Source organism: Mobula hypostoma, chromosome X1 (genome assembly GCF_963921235.1).
Source record: "Mobula hypostoma chromosome X1, sMobHyp1.1, whole genome shotgun sequence".
NCBI lineage: Eukaryota > Metazoa > Chordata > Chondrichthyes > Myliobatiformes > Myliobatidae > Mobula > Mobula hypostoma.
The window spans coordinates 44,165,961-44,186,511 of record NC_086128.1 but is presented as its reverse complement, the minus strand read 5'-3'; the positions used below and the strand labels follow the sequence as shown (position 1 = coordinate 44,186,511).

The window sequence follows — 20,551 nt, the reverse complement described above, 5'->3', positions numbered from 1 at the left end:
TGAAAAGTTTTTGAATTTTTAGTGCTCTATTTTTTGGCTTTATATTCATTTTTGTATAAACAAAATTATTGTTCTACAGATACATATTCAGAAAGAATGTGGGGATGATCGAATCTGCAAAAGCAATCTGCAAATGAAATACCAGTACGGCACTCAAATGAGCGACAAAAGTTTTTCTCCTATCAAAAGGTAGTGGGAAAAATCTCTTTATTCATGAATTCTAAATGGGGCATTGCCAAGACTCTGCTCTGATGATAAAGTCTTACTCTTATAACTCTGACAGTTAAGAGAACAATCCTTAATGCAAGTGAGATGATGGAAGAGACTACCAAACACAACTCCTTGTTTTATATGGAAAGGGTAAAACAGCATTTGCAGCTTAGAGTAAGTTACTGCAAATTCTGAAAATCTGATGAGAAAAATGAGAAAAAGTTAAACTAAACAAAGCTACAGTGAAAAAACTGAAGCTCTTTCCTTGTCGTTGTATTCAAATGTTATTTTTCTCCCAATAAATTGTTTTTCCCAGGTTTGAAATTATCATTCCCTGGGATGAAGAGCAGGGTTGCCAAGGTGACAAGTGCCATCTTGGTACAAGGCCATAATACTGTTTGGTAATACCTTCAAATCAATCTTCTTCACAATTTCACATGAATGATGTACACTTCAAAATGAGATAAGAAAGATTATAATAATAAATAAAATGTTGATGCTGTAGGGAGAATGAGAATTATCCAATTCCCACCACATCTTAGTTATGTAATACTAATACCTGTATATTCAAACTTTATTGCAGTCAAAGTTGGAAATGATTCTTTCTGTTGATGTTTCAATACCAGAGTGAATGGCAAGCAAATCTTGAAGTACAATCCACAAAGCAACCTACGAGTTAAGCTTGTGTTGCAAGTAAATGTAACAAATGAATCAACAGATCTCATTGGTGAGGACGCACATCAGGCCAGGCTGAATGTTACACTGCCAGACACATTGTCATTCGCTGGTTTTCGCATGGTAAGGAGGCTACTGTAAATTGCACTGCTGTAGGTAGGTGAGCAGGAGGAGAATTGGGGTGGAGTTGCTGGGCATGTGAGAGAGAACAGGTTAAGTGGAAGAATGGGCATGCTCTGAGAGCCAGCATAGAGTTGATAGGCCAAATGGCCTCCTTCTATGTTATCAGAAATATGCAAAGCTTAATGTTAATGATATAGGCTGTAGTACATTATTATCTGTTCCAAAGCTACACTTCCTCAGAAGTACAGTATGAGTGGTTTATGCTTAGAGGATAATATAAAAGTGTATGATGGAAAATATATGCACTCGAAAATCTGTGCAAAAAGAGAGGGTCTTTCAATCGGCTGCACGTGCACTTGCCACATGCTCGCAATGAATCCAACACGGTTCATTCCCCCCCCACCCTTGTAGATGGGAACCATGGAGGGAAGGAATAAGTGAGGTAAACTGAGAAAAGTGATGAAATATCTATTCTGCTTGGTAACGGTCAACTGACCAGCACATCCCCATGGACTGCCGCAGGAGAGCAGCTTCTCTCTCTGTGCCTTCTTGATTAGCTAATATCGGAGGCAGTGGACTGTGAATCTCCTCTTTTGATGAAAGGACCGTTGGTTCACCTGCTCGAATGCTGGCTTCTGTGGCAAGATATGCTTTTGCAGCTTCTCTGGGTGCCTCATCGGTTCGCTGGCATACATGATCCAAATGTTTTCTCTCAAGTTCTACTATTTGGCCATGACAATGCCAGATGAGAGCTGGTGGTCAGCTTTCTTGCAAGATGCGTGTGTAGACTGTCTTGGGCACCAAACATTCATGGCCTGGTTTGCTATCGTATTCTTATTTCATGGCCTCTTGCAAATTTGCTACTGTACAGCCGGCAGCGGGGGATCTAATCTGGTGTGTAAAGTGTGCTTAAACAGTAATTTGGCGGGCGATGAGCCTGTAAATTCATTTGGGGGTAACATGGTAATGAAAGGGAAACAGCTTAATTTCATCATAAAGTCACCCTGTACTTGTTTGGAAAGGCCTTGTTTCACAGTTTGCGCTGCTCACTCCACCAAGCCATTTGATGCTGTGTGATATGGAGCTGTTGTCAAGTGCCAAATGTCACTATTCTCAACAAACTCTTTAAATTCTGCACTTGAGAAGATCACAAGGCCATTGTTGGATCATTTCCAAAATACTAAAATTGGTGAAGACCGACAGTGGCTTAATAATAGTAGTTCTGGAGGAACACGACGAATTAGTGGGTAGTGCCTCTATCCACATCGAATGGGCATCCACGATAACCAGGAACATGTGTCCCCAGCAAGGTCCAAACTAATCGATGTGGATCCATTTCCATAGGAATTAGGCCAGGGCCATTGTTTAAGGGGAGGCCTTTGGCAAACTATTTTGCACCTGCTGATAAATATTGCAGATGCACACCATGTTTTCAATATTGGTGTCCATTTTAGGCCACCACACATAGCTTCTTGGTGGTAACTTCCTTCTCTCCACACTTGGCTGGGCATCATGTAGATCACTGAGTACACGCTTGTGGCCTTGGGTGGGGGGAGGTGGATGGGAGCCACTATGTGATCGCCGCATGATATGTAGCCATCCTGTAAGGCTCAGTTCATGTTGGCAATTTGTGTGGAGGGCTGGTGGGCCAGCAGACCTGTAGTGCTCTTTTCACTGCCTAATGAGGTAACTTTTGATGGATGCTTTCTCTACATTTTGTAACAAGTAACCAACTCCAAATGGTGCTGTGTCGAATGTGATGTCCTCGACTATTGGTAATCTACTTAAGGTGTCTGCTACCATATTTTCTTTCCCGGGGCTATATGACATTGTATAAGACAAGGCGGATAAGGTCAATATCTATTGTTGCATTTTGGGTGATGGTATCAGTTGGATAACTTGTGTCTTCACCCATTCAGCCTAGCAGAGACTGATGATCAAAGAAACGCCCATATAGTAACTAATGGAAGTTCTTGATGCCAAACAGATTCATCTCAGCCTGAGACATTGTCCATGAAGCAAAAGTAATAGGCATTTCTGCTCCACAAGGCATTCAGTGTAATAGTATAGCCTCGACTCCATAGGGTGAGGCATCATCATAGGTTTTCCCGAACCATAATGCATGAATATAGATGAAGAACTGAGGTCAGTTTTTACCAGTTCAAATGCGATGGGCTTCTGATGTCCCAGTTACTAAACATAGAACATAGAATAGTACAGCTCAGGAACAGACCCTTCGGCCAAAAATGTTGTGCCAAACCAGATAAAAAGTAAATCAAAAAGCACCCAAATCCCTCCTACCTACACAATGTCCATATCCCTCCACCTTCCTCATATTCAAGTGCCTATCTAAATGTCTCTTTAAAAGCCTCTAATATATTTACCTCTACCACCACACCAGACAGCGTATTCCATGCATCCGCAACTCTGAGTAAAAAACTCACCCCTTATGTCCCCTTTGAACCTACCCCCTCTCACCTTCACCTGCATGCCGTCTGGTATTAGATATTCCAGAATAAGGATCAGATTTAATATCACCGGCATATGTCATGAAATTTGTTAACTTGGCAACAGCAGTACAATGCAATACATGAAAATATAGAGAAAAAATAAGTAAATCAATTACAGTAAATATATATATAATAGTTAAATTAAAAGTAGTGCAAATACAGAAATAATAAAAGTGAGGTAATGTTCATGGGTTCAATGTCCATTTAGGAATTAGAAAGCAGAGACATTTCAACCCTGGGAAACAGATATTCTGTCCACTCTATCTATGCCCCTCAATCTTATAAACCTCTATCAGATCTCCCCTCAGATTCTGCTGCTCCGGAAAAAACAGCCCAAGTGTGTCCAGCCTCTCATGATAGCACATGCCCTGTAAACCAGGCAGCATTCTGGTGAACCTCTTCTGCACACTCTCCAAAGCTTCAATATTCTTCCTATAATGGGGTGACCAGAACTGTATGCAATACTCCAGATGTGGCCTCACCAGAGTTCTATAAAGTTGCAACATAACCTCTTGACTTTCAAACTCAGCATCTCGACTAATAAAAGCAAGCATTCTATAAGCCTTCTTAACCATCTTATCGACTTGTGTAGCCACTTTCAAAGAACTTGGACCCCGAGATCTCTCTGCTCAGTGACACTGTTAATGGTCTTGCCCTTAACAGTGTACTGTTTCCTTACATTTGCCTTACCAAGTTGGAACACCTCACATTTATCTGTGTATCTGGGTTAAACTCCATCTGCCATTTCTCTGCCCATATCTACAACTGATCTATATCGTGCTGTATTCTTTGCCAGTCTGCTACACTTTCCACAACTTTGCCAACCTTGGAATTATCCAGGAACTTACTAACTCGCCCATCTACATTTTCATCCAGGTCACAAAAAGCAGAGGCCTCAGCACAGATCCCTGCGGAACACCACTGATTACAGACCTCCTGCCCGAATAATTCCTTTTGACGACTACCCTCTGTTTTCCATGTGCAAGCCAGTTCTGAATCCAAACAGCCAATTTGCTGCAGATCCCATGCATCCCAATCTTCTTGATTAGCCTCCAAGAGGGACTTTGTTAAACACCTTACTAAAATCCATGTAGACATTGACTGTGCTACCTTCATCAATTTCTTCCATCATCTTTTCAAAAATCTCAATCAAGTTGGTATATCCTACCCTGAAGGATTTTCTCCAGCAATTTACCTCCAACTGACAAGAAACTCACCGATCTATACTGTAGTTTCCAGGAGTTTTCCTTGTTCCCTTCTTAAATAGATTTACATTAGCCACTCGCCTGTCCTCCATGACCATGCCTACACCTAGAGAAGTCCCAGCAATCTCATCTCTTGCCTCTCTCAATAATCTGGCGTAAATCTCACCAGGCCCTGGGGACTTGTCCACCTTAAACTCATCAGGAGACCCAACACTTCTCCTCCTTGACCTCTAAAGGCCCTAACATATTTATACACTCAGCACTGTTCTCCTGGTCCTTCATATCCTTTTCCTTAGTAATTACTGAAGGACCTCACTCATCAAGGTAGACACAGACATGAGGATATCTTTAAACAAGTTATCAATAAGGTATTGGAATGTACCTGGGGCCGAACTCACCCTGAATGATAGCCATTTATATCAAAACAGGCCTCTGTGCATGTTGATTATCATAACCAACTGGGAGTCTTCATCCAAAGTGACCTGATTGTACACATACTTCAGGTCTAGGATTAAGAACTGTTGTATTCCTGCCAGAGTTGCATACAGGTGGTATGACCTGTGGTATTGGATATACGATCCATGGCATTAGATATTTATTCAGTTTTGTCACGGGGTTTGCAGTCAATTTGCAGTCAGCACAGATGCAAACTGACCTATCAGACTTGAGGGTGGGTATGATTGGAGCTGTCCACTGAGAACTGTGCTGGCTCCATCCCATCCGCCATCTGTCGTCAGTCAAGTTCTTCTTCTATCTTTGGGCCCGCCACATATAGCACTGGGCGGGCGTCCTAACACCTTGGCTGGCAGTTCTCCTTAAATTTGAACATAGCCGCCAGACCAAAGTATTCAGCTCGGAAAACCCGCTTGATGCTTTTGTAATACAAAACTCAGTACAGGGCTCCCCCCAGTATGGTTGTTGCAGGACAGTGCTGATGGTATCTTTTTAATCCAATTTCTGCCCGGAAAATTAGGCTGTTGGCCTGTCTGACCATATGCACCAGCATGTAAATCATGTCTCCTGATGAACCACTTCCACTGTAAAAACACCACGCACGCCCATTTGTTCTCCAGTGTAGCTGTGGAACACCAAGTTCAGCAGTTGTAATTTTGGAATCTCTTGTAAGGATAATTCACTTACCAAGATGATGACTGACCCGATATCCAGCTCAAATCCACTTCTTCCCTCCAGCCGTCTCCTGGCATGGAGTTGTTGGTCAAGTTGTTCCATTTTCCCGCGGCATCCTCTCGAGTTACCCTACCTTCTGACAGAACCAGCAGACTATTTTTTGATGCTTGGAATGAGACTATTAGGCATGACTTTCCCCACAGTGATGGTATCTCTGTGGAGGCTTACATGATATTGACTGTGGGCTGCTGATTGGCATCTGCTGACAAACATTGATGTTTTCAGGAGGGGGCTCTTGCTCTGGTACTGCCTGAATCTGTGGTGATGGGGTGGCTGAAACTGTGTAAGGCCTCTCTTGACTGCCTGCCAGTGACGAGCTGTGGAACATGCTTTGTCCCAGGACAAATTGCGCTCTTTGGACAGGAGGCTCTCCTGTGTCCTCCCGTCATGGACTTCACCAATCAAATCTTGGATAGCATTGCTTCTTCGAACTTGCTCTTTGTACTACTTGGATTCCTGTGCCTCCAGGATCAGTCTTATGATGAAATCATCTACATTCTTGTCCAGGGCCTGCCGTAGCTGTAAGAACCTGAAGTGTGCCATGAAGACATTGTCCTGCTTTCTCCAAATGTTGTCCAAATCCTCAAGGTTGTCTGTTAGTTCAGATTTGTTCTGTAGGTATAGAGCATTGAAGGTTTTCTGCCCAAGTTCTCCCAAGTGCATGCAGAACAGCTTGAGTTTCATTGCTTCCTCCAGCTTTGTTGCTGGTGTTAAAATTGGTAGGAGTTTGTAGTAGTCCAGGAAGGTTTTTTTTTCCCATTGCAACCAGCTTTCAGGGCTCGGTTTTGCCTTAGCTGCGACCCAAAATGGATTGAGTGGATGGAATAGAGAAGCCATTCTTGTTTTGATCCCAGTCACCAACGGTCATGTATGCACAGAACAGGAGTGAAAGCAGAGTAATAGGATTAAATGTTTTTACTGAGTCATGTTAGCCATGCTACATGCTGCGCAACTTACAGTGATGGCGCTGCAAACCGGGCCCGCCGAGGCGAAAACCATGCGCACTCCCAAACCCACGCAGAAAAAGAGGGCCTTCCACACACAGGAGGCCCGATCATTTCACCGCGCAACCAACCAGCCGCATGCGCATTTGGCGCATTCTCGCAATTGAATCAATACAGTTCAATGTATACTCCAGGATTAGCTGGATTTGTTTTGAAGAGCTGCATGAAAGTATAACTTTTCTGTTGTGTCTTTCTTTTAGGATAAAATGACCTGTGAACAAAAGGAGAGTTGCACTTTGATCTGTGATCTTGGAAACCCTTTCAAAAAAGATCAGCGTGTATGTTCTTCATCTTTATGCCTCCAGTCCTACACCTTTATAGGGTTTGCTCCTGGTATTCTGCAAAGGCTATTGCTTTTTTGTGTTAGAGTCATACAGCACAGAAACTAGACTGTTGCCCTACTGTGTTCACATTGACCATCAAGCACCCAACTGCATTAATTCCATTCTTCTTCTTTTATTCCTATCAACAATCCCCAATATTCTGGCTACCCACCTACACCAGGGATAACATACAGTCACCAATTAACCTACCAACTAGCATGTCTTTGGTGTGAAATCATATAAATCACGTGGAGTATGTCCAACCTGACAACATCCAAAATCAGGAATGACCTGGTCACTCAAACCAGGTCTAACAGAGCTAACCGTTGTGCCACCATGCTCCCCTTTTAGTAATGATAAACTTTATGGAGTCCACTGTGGTGCTGCTAGGCATCTTAGATGATAATCTTCATGTAAACAATAGATGGTTGTCATTTAATGAGTGAGACATATGGTTCATAAACATGCATAATGTTCTGGCTGTTCCAAAAGAATAAACAAAAAGAGAAACAAAAACAAAAAGTGTTCCCAGGATGAGGAATAAAGAGCTAGAGGAAAGAACCTGAGGGGCACCTTTTTCACCTGGAGGATGGTCCCTATAAGTCTCCAAAGGAAGTGGCTGAGGTAAAAATTTAAAAGATCTTTGGACAGTTACATGGATAGGAAAGGTTTAGAGGGATGTGGGGTAAACGTAGGCAAATGGGACTACCTGAGATGGGCATCTTGGTAATCATGGAGCAATTGTGCTGAAGGACCCGTTTCCATGCTGTATGACTCTGTAAATGCTGAAAGAACTCAGCTGGTCATGAAACGTCTGAGGAAAGAGAACCCAGTCAATATTTTGGGTCAGTGATCCTTCCTTAGAAGGTTCTGAGGGACAGTTACTGACCCATAACATTGACTGGTATCTCAGTCCACAGGTGTTGCCTGACTGACTGAGTTCTTGCAGCATTTTTGTTTTTGTTTCTGTTTCAGCTTCCAACATCTACATTCATTTTCAAAAGTGCAAATTTGTGTTCAATGACTGAATACCTACCATATATAAATTGACAAACAAATCAAGAGGAGGACACAAGAACACTGCAAAGGGATGTGGATAGGATAAATAAGCAAGGAGAAATATGACAGATGAAGTATAGTGTGTAGAAATCTAAAGTAATCATTTTGATAGGAAAAATATAATGGATAGAAAATAAAGTGCAGGAAATACTCAGCAGATCAGATATCATCAATGGTGATCGACATGGAACTAACATTTCAAGTTGAGAAAAACTACAGGAATCTACAGTAGAGAGAGGTCTGGTTGTCTACATACCTGAAACACAAGAAAATGACATGCAGATTAATGAATTATGATGGCCTACAGTATATTCCAACAATTAGTGCAAATTGGGGATGTCTTCCTACAGCTATACAGTAGTTTGATAAAAGCACATTGGAATACTTTGTAAATTTTAGTCTGTAGATCGAAGGATGGTTTGATCCAGTTGATTCATGGAATAAAGGATTTGCCTTTTGAGGAACCAAAGAATAGGTTGAACCTAATAGTCAACAGAATTAAAAACATGAGAGGTGATCTTATTGAAACATAGGCTTGACAGTGGAGATTTTGCAGAGAGTGTGGGTCTATGGAACTTACTCAGGAAAAAGGGAGGGCCCATTTAAAACTGAAATGAGAAGGAAGTTCTCCTTCAGAGATTCAGATTCAAATTAGTTCATTATTATATACACCAAGGAGCAATGAAATTCCTTATTTGCATGAAGCTCACAGGGAATCTGTATCAGAATCAAGACCAGATTTATTATCACCGACATATAATATGGAATTTGTTGTTTTGTCGCAGCAGTACAGTGCAAAGCATAAAATCTATAAATTATAATAAATAAATAATGCCAAAAAAATAGAATAATGAGGTTCATGGACCGTTCAGAAATCTGATCGTGGAGGGAAAGAAACTGTTCCTTAATCATTGAGTGTGGGACTTCTTGCTCCTGTACCTCTTTGCAGATGGTAATAATGAGAAGAGGGAATATATCAGATGGTAAGGGCCCTTAGTTATGGATGCTGCTGCCTTTCTGAGGCACTATATATTGAATATGTTCTCGAATATGGGAGGTATACCCATGATGGAGCGAGCTGAGGCTACACCCTCATTTTAAACAAAGATTTGTGAACCTTTGGATTGCTCAACCCCAAAGAACAATGAAGGTAGAGTTATTGGACACATTCAAGGCTGAGTTTTTTTTTCATGTCAGCAGGAAACCAAAGGTTGTAAAAATCAGCCACAATCTTACTGAATAGAAAATTAGGCTCCAGGGACCAGTTGATCCATCCAGCTCTATAAAACTCTGGACTATTCTGTTCAGTTCTGGTCGTCTCATTATAGGAAGGATGCAGAAGCTTTTGAGAGGGTGAATCAGAATCAAAATCAATTTTATTATCACTGACATGTCGTGAAATTTGTTGTTTTGCAGCAACACTACAGTTATTTAAAAAAACTAAATTACAATAAGTAGATATGTATTTTTTTAAATTAAATTAAATAAGTCAAATAGAAAGAAAGCACAAATGGTGAGGTAGTGTTCATGGGTTCATTGTCTGTTCAGGAATCTGATGGTGGAGGGGAAGAAGTGTTGAGTGTGTGTCTTCAGGGTCCTGTACCTTCTCTCTGATGGTAGCAATGAGAAGAGGGCATGTCCTGGGTGGTAGACTTTAATGATGGATGGCGCTTTTTTGAGGCATCAAATTTTTTAAGATGTCCTCGATGATGGGGAAGCTAGTGCCCATGACAAAGCTGGCTGAGTTTACAACTCTATGCAGCATTTTCCAATCATGTGCATAGACAGCTCCATACCAGATGGTGATGCAAACAGAATGCTTTCCACGATATATCTATAAATTTAAAAGTCTTCGGTGACATACAACATCTCCTCAATCTCCTAATTAAATAAAGCTGCTGGAATTCCTTCTTTGTAATTGCATCAATATGTTGGGTCCTGGATAGAGCTTCAGAGATGGTGACACCCAGGAACTTGAAACTGCTCACTCTTTCCAGTGCTGATCCCTCGATGAGGACTGGTGTGTGTTCCCTCGACGTCCCCTTCCTGAAGTCCACAATCAATTCCTCGGTCTTGCTGAAGTTGAGTGCAAGGTTATTGTTGCGACAACATTCAACCCGCCAATCTATCACACTCCTGTATTCCTCCTTGTCACATCTGAGATTCTTCTGACAACAGTTGTGTTATCGGTGAGACACAACTGCAGAGGAAATTTACCAAGATACTGCCTGCAATGGAGAGCATGTCTTATGAGGACAGGTTAAGCAAGCTATTGCTTTTCTCTTTGGAGTGAAGGAGGATGAGAGGTAACTCGATAGAAGTGTACAAGATGATAATATCTTCTGCACTTTATGGACTAACCTGTAGCTCAGTTGGTTACATTGTCATCTCTAAATCAGGAAGATATAGATTATAAGAAAGGGACTAACCAGTGTGTACACGTACACACACACACACACACACACACACACACACACACACACACACAATATAGGAGCAGAATTAGGCCATTCAGCTCAAGGAGATTCAAGCTGTGGCAAAAAGATGCAGATGAATCAGGGGAAAAAATAGAGCAACAATAAGGATGCAGGCCATCTCCCCAGCCTAGAGCTCTAATAGTATAATTTGGACATTTTGTTTCACCTTAGCAAGCATTAACCACTCTTAACCACTGGATGGTGAAGATACAGTACACTTCTATCATAACAGCTGGTAAACAAGTTACCCTAGCATATTTAGCAGCATGATTTGCAATGCTGTGGTGGTATTGGGTTTGCTGACCGCAAAGTTCTAAACTCAAACAAAGACCTTAAACTCTATCAGATGTGTATAGCCATGAGTATTCTCACTGAAGGGAGATTGTACTGTAACTACTCAAATTTGAAAACTATTCAAAGACTAGTTTTTTTTTTCATTTGTTCTCTATGATGAGTTTAGCTGCCAATACCCATTATTCGAGTACCCCTACAGAGGAGACGGTACTTCCAGGTATCAAAGCTAACATCTCATTTATTTTCAGTGATATACATTCAGATCCAAATAACAGTTTTAAAACACATTTAAAACTCAGAAGATTTCTATCTTAAGCATTTCCAGATTGTCAGAGATTTCTAAAATACAGAGACAATTCCTATAAACTAAAAAGACATACCCACAGTTTGCAGAGAGATAAATAATTAGTTGCAGAAACCAAAACGGGAGGAATGATTCTAGTGCACCCCTTGTTTCTTCAATGGCATCTTGATGTTTGTTACCCCATTTCTAATCAACCTGAACTGCTCTCTACATTTATCCCCTTTTTCTCACACTTAGGTGACTTCAAAAGCATGTGATATTTCCTCAGAGATCCTTTTAACACAAACGGTCTAATAGTATTTTTTGGAAACACAGATTTCAGCTTAATGTTCACAGTTCACCATTAATGCTATGAAGCTCACATAAACTCCCAACTACAAACACATTTGTTATTGATATGTTAAATATCAATAACTCTAAATGATGAGAAAATACAAAAAAAACTGAGGTGCAATAAATTTTTTTGAGAATCAAAAGAGTTATAAGAACCATAAGTCGCCTGTGCCAAATGGACTATACCCCTGGGTTTTGAAAAAGATAGCTGAAGAGATTGTGGAGGCATTAGTAATCATCTTTCAAGAATCACTAGATTCTGGAATGATTTTGAAGGACTAGAACATTGCAAATGTCACTCCACTATTTAAGAAGGGAGGAATGCAAAGATAGGAAACTATAGGCCAGTTAGCCTGACATCAGTATTTGACACGATGTTAGAATCCATTTTTGATGAGGTTCCAGGCCATTTGGAGGCACATGATAAAATAGGCCAACGTCAGCAAGGTTCCTTAAGGGAAAATCTTGTCTGACAAATCTGTTGGAATTCTTTGGGGAAATATCCAGCAGGATAGACAAAGGAGAGTCAGAGGATGTTGATTGCTTGGATATTCAGGAAACCTTTGACAAGGTTCTGCTTAACAAGATAAGAGCTCATGATATTATAGGAAATATACTAGCTTAGATAGAAAATTGGCTGACTGGCAGGAGGCCGAGAGTGGGAATAAAAGAGGCCATTTCTGGTTGGTTGCCTGTAACTAGTGGTGTTCCGCATGAGTCGGTGTTGGGACCACTTCTTTTCAACATTATATGTCAGTGATTTGGATGACAGGATTGATGGATTTGTGGCCAGGTTTGTGGATGATACAAAGACTGATGGAAGGACAGGTGGTGCTGAGTAAGAAGGGAGTCTGCAGAAGGACTTAAGACAGATTGGGAGATGGGACAAAGATGTCACAGATGTAATACAGTGTAGGGAAGTGCATGGTTATGCACTTTGGTAGAAGGGATAAAGGTGTAGACTATGGCTTATGATCTTATAGTTACTGCTTTGGACCATAAGACATAGGAGAAAAATTAGGCCACTTGGCCCCTTCGAGTCTGCTCCGCCATTCCATCATGGTTGATTTATTATCCCTCTCAACCCCATTCTCCTACCTTCTCCCTGTAACCTTTCATGCTCTGACTAACCAAGAACCTATCAACCTCCACTTTAAATATTCCCAATGACTTGTGTTATATTTTGTAATTCCAAAACATAAAACTAATTGAAAGGAAAACATGGAGCTAGGAAATGCATGTCTTAGTTTTGTTTTAGTTTAAGCTGAGTGCACACATGACATGATGGTGTGCTGATGTATGCCATTCACATACTTTTACATATAACCCATAATGAATTATATAAACGACAAAGAATGCTTAATCAAGCAATACGTTTACAATATTACTAACATATTAAGAACACAACAACCTGGCCTTTACAACCATCTGTGGCAATGAGTTCCACAGATTCACTGCCCTCTGGCTAAAGAAACTCCTCATCTCTGTTCTAAATGGACATCCCTCAATTTTGAGGCTATGCCCTCTGGTCCTAGACTCACCCACTATAGGAAACATCCTCTCCACATTCACTGCCTAGCCTTTCAATATACAATAGGTTTCAATGAGATCTAACTCGCCTATAATTTGCTGGCTTCTGCTTTCCTCCCTTCTTGACGAATGGAGTGACATTTGCTATTTCCAGTCCTTTGAAACCATTCCAGAATCTAGTGATTCTTGACAGCTCATTATTAATGCCTCCACAATCTCTTCAGATACCTCTTTCAGAACCCTAGGGTGTTGTCCATCTGTTCCAGGTGACTTAGCTACCTTCAGACTTTTCAGCTTCCCATTTTTTCAGTAGTAATAGCAACTACACTCACTTCTGACTCCTGACATTTCTCGAATTTTTGGCATACTGTTTGTGTCTTCCACAGTGAAGACTGGCACAAAATACTTATTCAGTTCGTCCGCCATTTCTTTGTCCCCCATTACTACCTCTCCAGCGTCATTTTCCAGTGGTCTGATATCCACTCTGCTCTGTTATGCTTTATATATCTGAAAAAAACTTCGGTATCCTCGTTGATATTATTGACCTGCTTACCTTCATATTTCATCTTTTCTCTCTTTATGCTTTCTTCAGCTCCCTTCTGTTGGTTTTTGCGGTGGTTAACCAGATGTTTTAATCTCTGATGCTCCACTATCAAACTAACTGTTGGCATTTATGCTAAACTCATTAAGACATTAATTCATGCCTATATTACAGGTATTCTAAATATAGGGCTAGATACTGCAAACCCAGGTCTGCAACCTAGAATTTCATCCCATGAGTCTACTTGCCAATTTGATGTGCAGGATTCTTCTTCCTGAAGGAACAAACTGTCGCCAACTTTTTATCTCTAAAAATCGAAGACAGATGCAGGTGGGGCTTGTTTTGGATGGGGCCACACCAAGCCCTTTATATAATAGAAGATCCCTGGATGAGTATAGGCTCACTCGGTCAAATTGCCTCTGATAACTTGGTATGAAATGATATTTGATAAGTGAAAAAGAAAATATGGTACAGAACCTGCCATTAATTTCAAAAAAAGAACCACTCCTTTCCAATCAGCAAGAATGCATAAGAGCTGACTGTTTAGTTCTAGCTGTAATCTCTAAGGGAAGTATATTCCACTCCTTTTGTTGTGAAACTGGTCACATTTCCTAAACTACTGTCCTTCAAAACATTATCTTTATCTGGGAATCCCTTAAGTTCCATTCATGTGCCTGTATCTAACAACAGTAAATTATGAGAAGGAAGCTATTTCAGGGATGGTAGTTTGAATATTATTACAATATATTGTGCTTGCAACAGCTCTTCAAAAGAATGCTTTAAAATTACATTTGCTGCCAATGAAAGATGTAGCTAATCTTAGGCTGGTCACTGGTGACCACGTTCAGGTTAGCCCTTTGCGGCAAGGCAGATCTCTGCTGTCCCTCCTACTGAGACCCAAGTTGGTCTCTGTTCCCTACCCCTGGCTGGACACTGCTACCTAGGTTGGTCTATTGTGCCCAGGCCTATTCGATACATAATGTAGAACCCACAAACACAAGCCTGAATCAGTTGGGCCTCAAAGACCGAGAATTGTCATGCATGATCTCAAGCGGACAATTGGTGAGGTGGTGGAGGCTGATGTCTTGAGTTTTCAGTGGCAGGATCCTCAATATTCTTCCAAAGTAAATGTGGGTGACAATGTCACCATTAGCACTTTGTAAGATGTGCTGATCAAGGAGGAATCCTGACCCAATCCCCACTGATTTAATGGAAAAATTGGAGTGTCATATTAATGTCATATGGGAGAGACAAGTTTTCTTTGAGATATAGAAAATGCTGTAGAAAACAGAAACATTGGCAACCAATCATCTGGTACTGCAGTTCCAAGCTCCACTCCCAAAACTGCCATGAATAGATGTAGAGTTGAAAAGGCCTCACAGCCCGGTCAGCTGTAAAACCTGTCAATGATGCTTAAATGTCTCTGATATTCAGAAATTAAGAAAAGTAATTGAAGTAAATAATTAAATCATTATGTCACAAATCTAAAACATTTTTAAAATGACCCTGTTTTTCAATGCACAAGTCTATAACCCCTTTAATGGAACCTCAGTATCCTAAGTCTATTTTTAAATGTAGGGTTTCAATGTGGACAGTATAAATGTGGAAATTCCAGGCTTACTTCTGTTTCTTATGTGAACATTTGCTGTTGATTGCTAAATCAGGAATGGAGAGTTACATTGGAAATTTACATCAAATTTAAACTTTATTTATCTTAGAATTGCGTAAGGGGCAGTAAGGTAAGAAATATTCTAAAGGTAACAAAGTGAGATATATCAGGAATGTGACATTTTTCTTTTGTAGGCTGAAATCCTTTTAATCTTCGAAACAACGGGAATAACTCTTCATATGAGTGAAATCACTGTGGGACTCAAACTTGCAACGTAAGCATATGTTTTTATTTGCAGTTTCATTTAAACCAAACCAAAACATATTTCTTCATCATTGTTACTTTTGTTTTATAACCTAATTTCTTTAGTAAAGTTAAAATAACCTTATGGAAACCTGTGGCACTAACGCTAGAGGGTTCTTCCAATGTTGCAGTTTTAAAATGACACTGGAGCTCAGTGTCAGCTTCCATGTTACCTGTCTGCAAATCTTTCATCAACTATAAAGCACATCAAATCACTGATGAGGAGAAATATGATAGGGGTATCTCTTTCCTTGAATAAAGAGGATGGTTTTTGAGGGAACTGTTTACAAGTACTTGTTTGAATAGGTTTGATTAGATTGATAGATACTTTATTGATTCCAAAGGAAATTACAGTGTCACAGTAGCATTACAAGTGCACTGATGTACAACTATTAGAAGAGAAGTAAGAAAGAATAAAAAATAAGTTACCTCAAACAGTCTAACAGGAGGGAGTCATCACTTCCCTGGGTATAGGTTGACTCATTATAGAGCCTAATGGCCAAGGGTAAGAATGCCTTCTTATAGTGCTCCTTGGAGCAACGGTGTTGTTTTAGTCTTATGTAAAAAGGGAAGAATAAATCTGTTAATTAAGAGATGAGGGGCACCAAAACAGTAAAGGAAGAAATTAGGAAATCTTATACAAGAATATTGTTTATTCTCATGGGATGTAGGCATTATTAGCAAGGCCTGCACTTAATGCCCATTTGCAATGCCCTTGAAAAAGTAAGGATCAGTGTATTTTTTGAATTTCCCAATGGTCTGTAAGGAGCCAGTATGTTGACTGACATGTTGGGTGCAAAACTGCCATCCTCAATATTTCTGCCACAGCTTTGGTCATCTTAATAACTGATTATCTTGAAAGTCAAAAGACACTGCAGATGTTGGAAATCTAAAATAAAAACTTAAAATGATGGAAGTGCCCATCAGGTCACACCACATCTCTTAGGAAGGAGATAAGAAGGAAAATCACCAGCATAAAGTTTATGTCCCAAGCAAGATGTTTGTACATCACTGTTACTTATGTGACCATCAAATCAAGAATGTAACTTTTATGTGGAATATTATAAAAACATTAATTTATTATTTTACCAACAGGGAAAGTGTGCAGAATGATTTACATTTAGTTGAGGCATCGATACCCATAGAAATTCAACTACCAGTTAACCTAGTTCGGTAAGAAACTAATCAATCTGTTAAATGTACTTTTTCGCTGGTAGATGCTACAGATCTGATGAGATACTATACGGATTTTTGAGTGAAGTATCATTTGTATCACTCCCTGAAAGTTTTTTTATATTATTCAACAAACTAATTGATGTTCTGCTAGACTGTAGGTGAACGAGATAGATTAACTGTTCTATTTCTAAACTTTTGATTTTACATATAAAAGCAGAGGTAAATCTCATTTTATTATGATGAATTTAGGATCGACTGACTGAAATTGTAATGATAATGTTTGTTATATAGCTGAGCCACTCTAAGCAGAATTATATCCATTCTTCGTTATTTCTATTCCCGTCACGGTTCTTTATACTTTATTGTCGCCAAACAATTCTGATAATTACAGCTAAAATTTGTATATTTTACACCTACTTTCTAAGTTCTTATAAAGAAATGATTGTGAAGCAGAACAAGCTCTGACTGCTCATTTTGTGCATTTCAACGAATCCTGACATTAAAGCCCCACGTAAGGTGTGAATTGTGTCACGTAGTGGGAGAACATTTATTGCTGTATTCCAGGTACATGCTCCTTTGCCACCATTTTAACCAGGTGGCCGAGATGCCCTCTTCTGGCAGGCAGAACATTATTTAATATATTAAAGTGAGGGTGCAGTTGCCCAATGGCACAATTCCAGGATTAAATTGCAAGATTATGAATTGTTTGCAGCTTGTTCAGCTGCATATTGCAAAACAACCTTCTGAACTAGGTTTTAGATTTTAAAGCTAGTATATTTTGTTCATGTAAATTATATATTTATGCTTGGGTTATATACACATCAAAAAGGAAGTAGTCTACATGTAAATCCACAGTATCGAATAATGCCATTGCTGTTTATGGTCAGTCTTCATAGAGAGATAGCGTGCAGGCACAGGCCCTTACAGCTCACCAGGTCAGTCGCAACCATCAAACACCATTTTCACACAAATCCTACCCCAGTCCTTTTTATTTTCGCCACATTACCACCAGCTCAGCCCTGGATTCTACCATACATCTACACACTTGTAAAAACTTTCAATAACTAATTTACCCACCAATCCACATATTTTGGATGTGGGAGGAAACTGGAGCATCCAGCGGAAAACCGCATGGTCACAAACACAACACTGGAGATCAGGATTGAACCCAGGTTGCTGGAGCTGAGATGCATGGGGTACTTCTGTAACTGCCAGAGTTCCCAACCTGAGGTCCAAGGACCCCTTGATTAATGATATTGGTCCATGGCATAGAAAAAGCTGGGGAACCCCTGCTTTAAACCCACACAAAGCTTGAACACAGAAAAGTATCTTGTTAGTCAGGAAGGTGCTTCCAAGTTTGCATTTCTGCATTTCAACGCCTTCCATCAGCCACTTAATAAAGGAATGCAGCAATTTCTGCAACTCTTGGCGTGTTTGTAATCCTTCCTATTTGGGGGCAAAATTAAATGTAGAGTTCTGTTTGTTGGTGAGGAGCAGATTTCCATACAATTCCGATTTCATATTTTAACTTTTAACTATCATAATAACCCCTTCATGGTTGGCTACCTTATATTTCCTCTATTATCCAAGACAGTTTGTTGCTAGTTATCATTAATTATTTGTCCTTCCGTTGACAAATCATTCTCACTGGATGAACCAAAGCAGTCATTTGAATTCCAGTGCAATAACAGTCTTTTTTCTTTCTGTTCTTTCATCAGGTCAAGTAACAACCTGAAGACATATTTCAGTGGCACAGTGATGGGTGAGAGTGGAATGAAAACATTTGATGATGTGGGAAGTCCTGTGGACTTCACTTTTCTGGTAAGAGCAGAGTTCATATTGTGACATTATTCTGTTTATAAATTAGTGCAAAACTGAAATATCAACCACCTTCTAAGGCACCTGTGGGGAAGATCATACTCCTTCCTGTTCATAGTAAAATCATTGAAATATGGTAATACTATGAACATTGCTATTATTTATAGGTAACAAATATTTCACCATGTTGGTGAGTTTTAGAATCTGGAAATTACTTATCCACTGATTCAATCCTTTAGAAAATATCACCTTTGTTGGAAAGTGTTTTCATAAACATGCATTATTATAAAGACGCGAACACGAGAAAATCTGCAGATGCTGGAACTTCAAGCAACACACATAAAAGTTGCTGGTGAACGCAGCAGCCCAGGCAGCATCTATATGAAGAAGTACAGTCGACATTTTGGGCCGAGACCCTTCATCAGGACTAATGGAAAGAAGAGATAGTAAGAGATTGAAAGTGGGGGGGGGTGGAGGGGGAGAGATCTGAAATGATAGGAGAAGACAGGAGGGGGAGGGAAGAAGCTAAGAGCTGGAAAGTTGATTGGCAAAAGGGATACAGAGCTGGAGAAGGGAGAGGATCATGGGACAGGAGGCCATGGGAGAAAGAAAGGGGGAGGGGAGCCCAGAGGAAGATACAGGGCAGGCAAGGAGTGATTATGAGAGGGACAGAGACGGGGACGTGGAATTAAAATGTGTGGCCACTGGGAGATCCTGCTTTCTCTAGCGGACAGAGCGTAGGTGTTCAGTGAAATGGTCTCCCAGTCTGCATCAGGTTTCACCAATATATAGAAGGCCACATCAGGAGCACCGGACGTAGTATATCACCCCAGCCGACTCACAGGTGAAGTGTCACCTCACCTGGAAGGACTGTCTGGGGCCCTGAATGGAGGTGAGGGAAGAAGTGTAAGGGCAGGTGTAGCACTTGTTCCACTTACAAGGATAAGTGCCGGGAGGGAGATTGGTGGGGAGGGATGGGGGGGACGATTGGACAAGGGAGTTGCGTAGGGAGCAATCCCTGCAGAAAGCAGAGGGGGGGAAGAAAGATGTGCTTAGTGGTGGGATCCCGTTGGAGGTGGCGGAAGTTACGGAGAATTATATGTTGAACCCGGAGGCTGATGGAATGGTAGGTGAGGGCAAGGGGAACCCTATTCCTAGTGGGGTTGCGGGAGGATGGAGTGAGAGCAGATGTGCGTGAAATGGGAGAGATGCGTTTGAGAGCAGAGTTGATGGTGGAGGAAGGGAAGCCCCTTTCTTTAGAAAATTAAGACATCTCCTTCGTCCTGGAATGAAAAGCCTCATCCTGAGAGCAGGTGCAGTGGAGATGGAGGAATTGCGAGAAAGGGATTCCATTTTTGCAAGAGACAGGGTGGGAAGAGGGATACTCCAGGTAGCTGTGAGAATCCGTACGTTTATAGTCTCTCTCTCTCTGGCTATCCATTCCAAAGGATGTTGATGGCTCCCTTCAGTCAGTTAGTGGGGTTGACCCCACTCCTCAGAAAGGAACAGCGTGTGCGTGAGTGGATTTTAGGTGAGTAGAGGGTTGCACAGGTCCAGACCCATCCTCTCGACATCCCCTCCCGGATCCAGTGGCATGGTGGGGTCCAAGACGGCTGGGGGAAGTTCTGTTGCAGTGAATGGCCAGACCAAGCTTTGATGCAAGGGATGCCCTTTCCGCGCTTCACGGCACATGTTTGCTAGATGGCCGTTGACCCTACGAGATGGTTCATCGGAGAGGTTTATAGTAGACATGAGTAGATAAGCTGTCTCCAGAGATAGAGACAGAAAGATAAAGAAAGGGGAGGGAGGTGTCGGAAATGGACCAGGTAAACTTGAGGGCAGGGTGAAAGTTGCAGGCAAAGTTAATAA

At 40.9% G+C, this 20,551-nt stretch overlaps 1 protein-coding gene across 2 annotated transcripts in view; it reads left to right on the top strand.

The window, feature by feature from the left end:
- The window catches only part of LOC134340275 (integrin alpha-3-like), a 150,785-nt gene that overhangs the window by 106,947 nt on the left and 23,287 nt on the right, over positions 1–20,551 (top strand). The window contains exons 14-19 of one of the 2 annotated variants that reach the window (XM_063037310.1): positions 80–189; positions 837–1,008; positions 7,116–7,193; positions 15,580–15,659; positions 16,784–16,861; positions 18,583–18,685. In XM_063037310.1, the coding sequence (XP_062893380.1) occupies positions 80–189; positions 837–1,008; positions 7,116–7,193; positions 15,580–15,659; positions 16,784–16,861; positions 18,583–18,685 (621 nt within the window). The remainder of the gene's footprint in view (positions 1–79; positions 190–836; positions 1,009–7,115; positions 7,194–15,579; positions 15,660–16,783; positions 16,862–18,582; positions 18,686–20,551) is intronic. The other variant, XM_063037311.1, reaches the window with a different exon arrangement.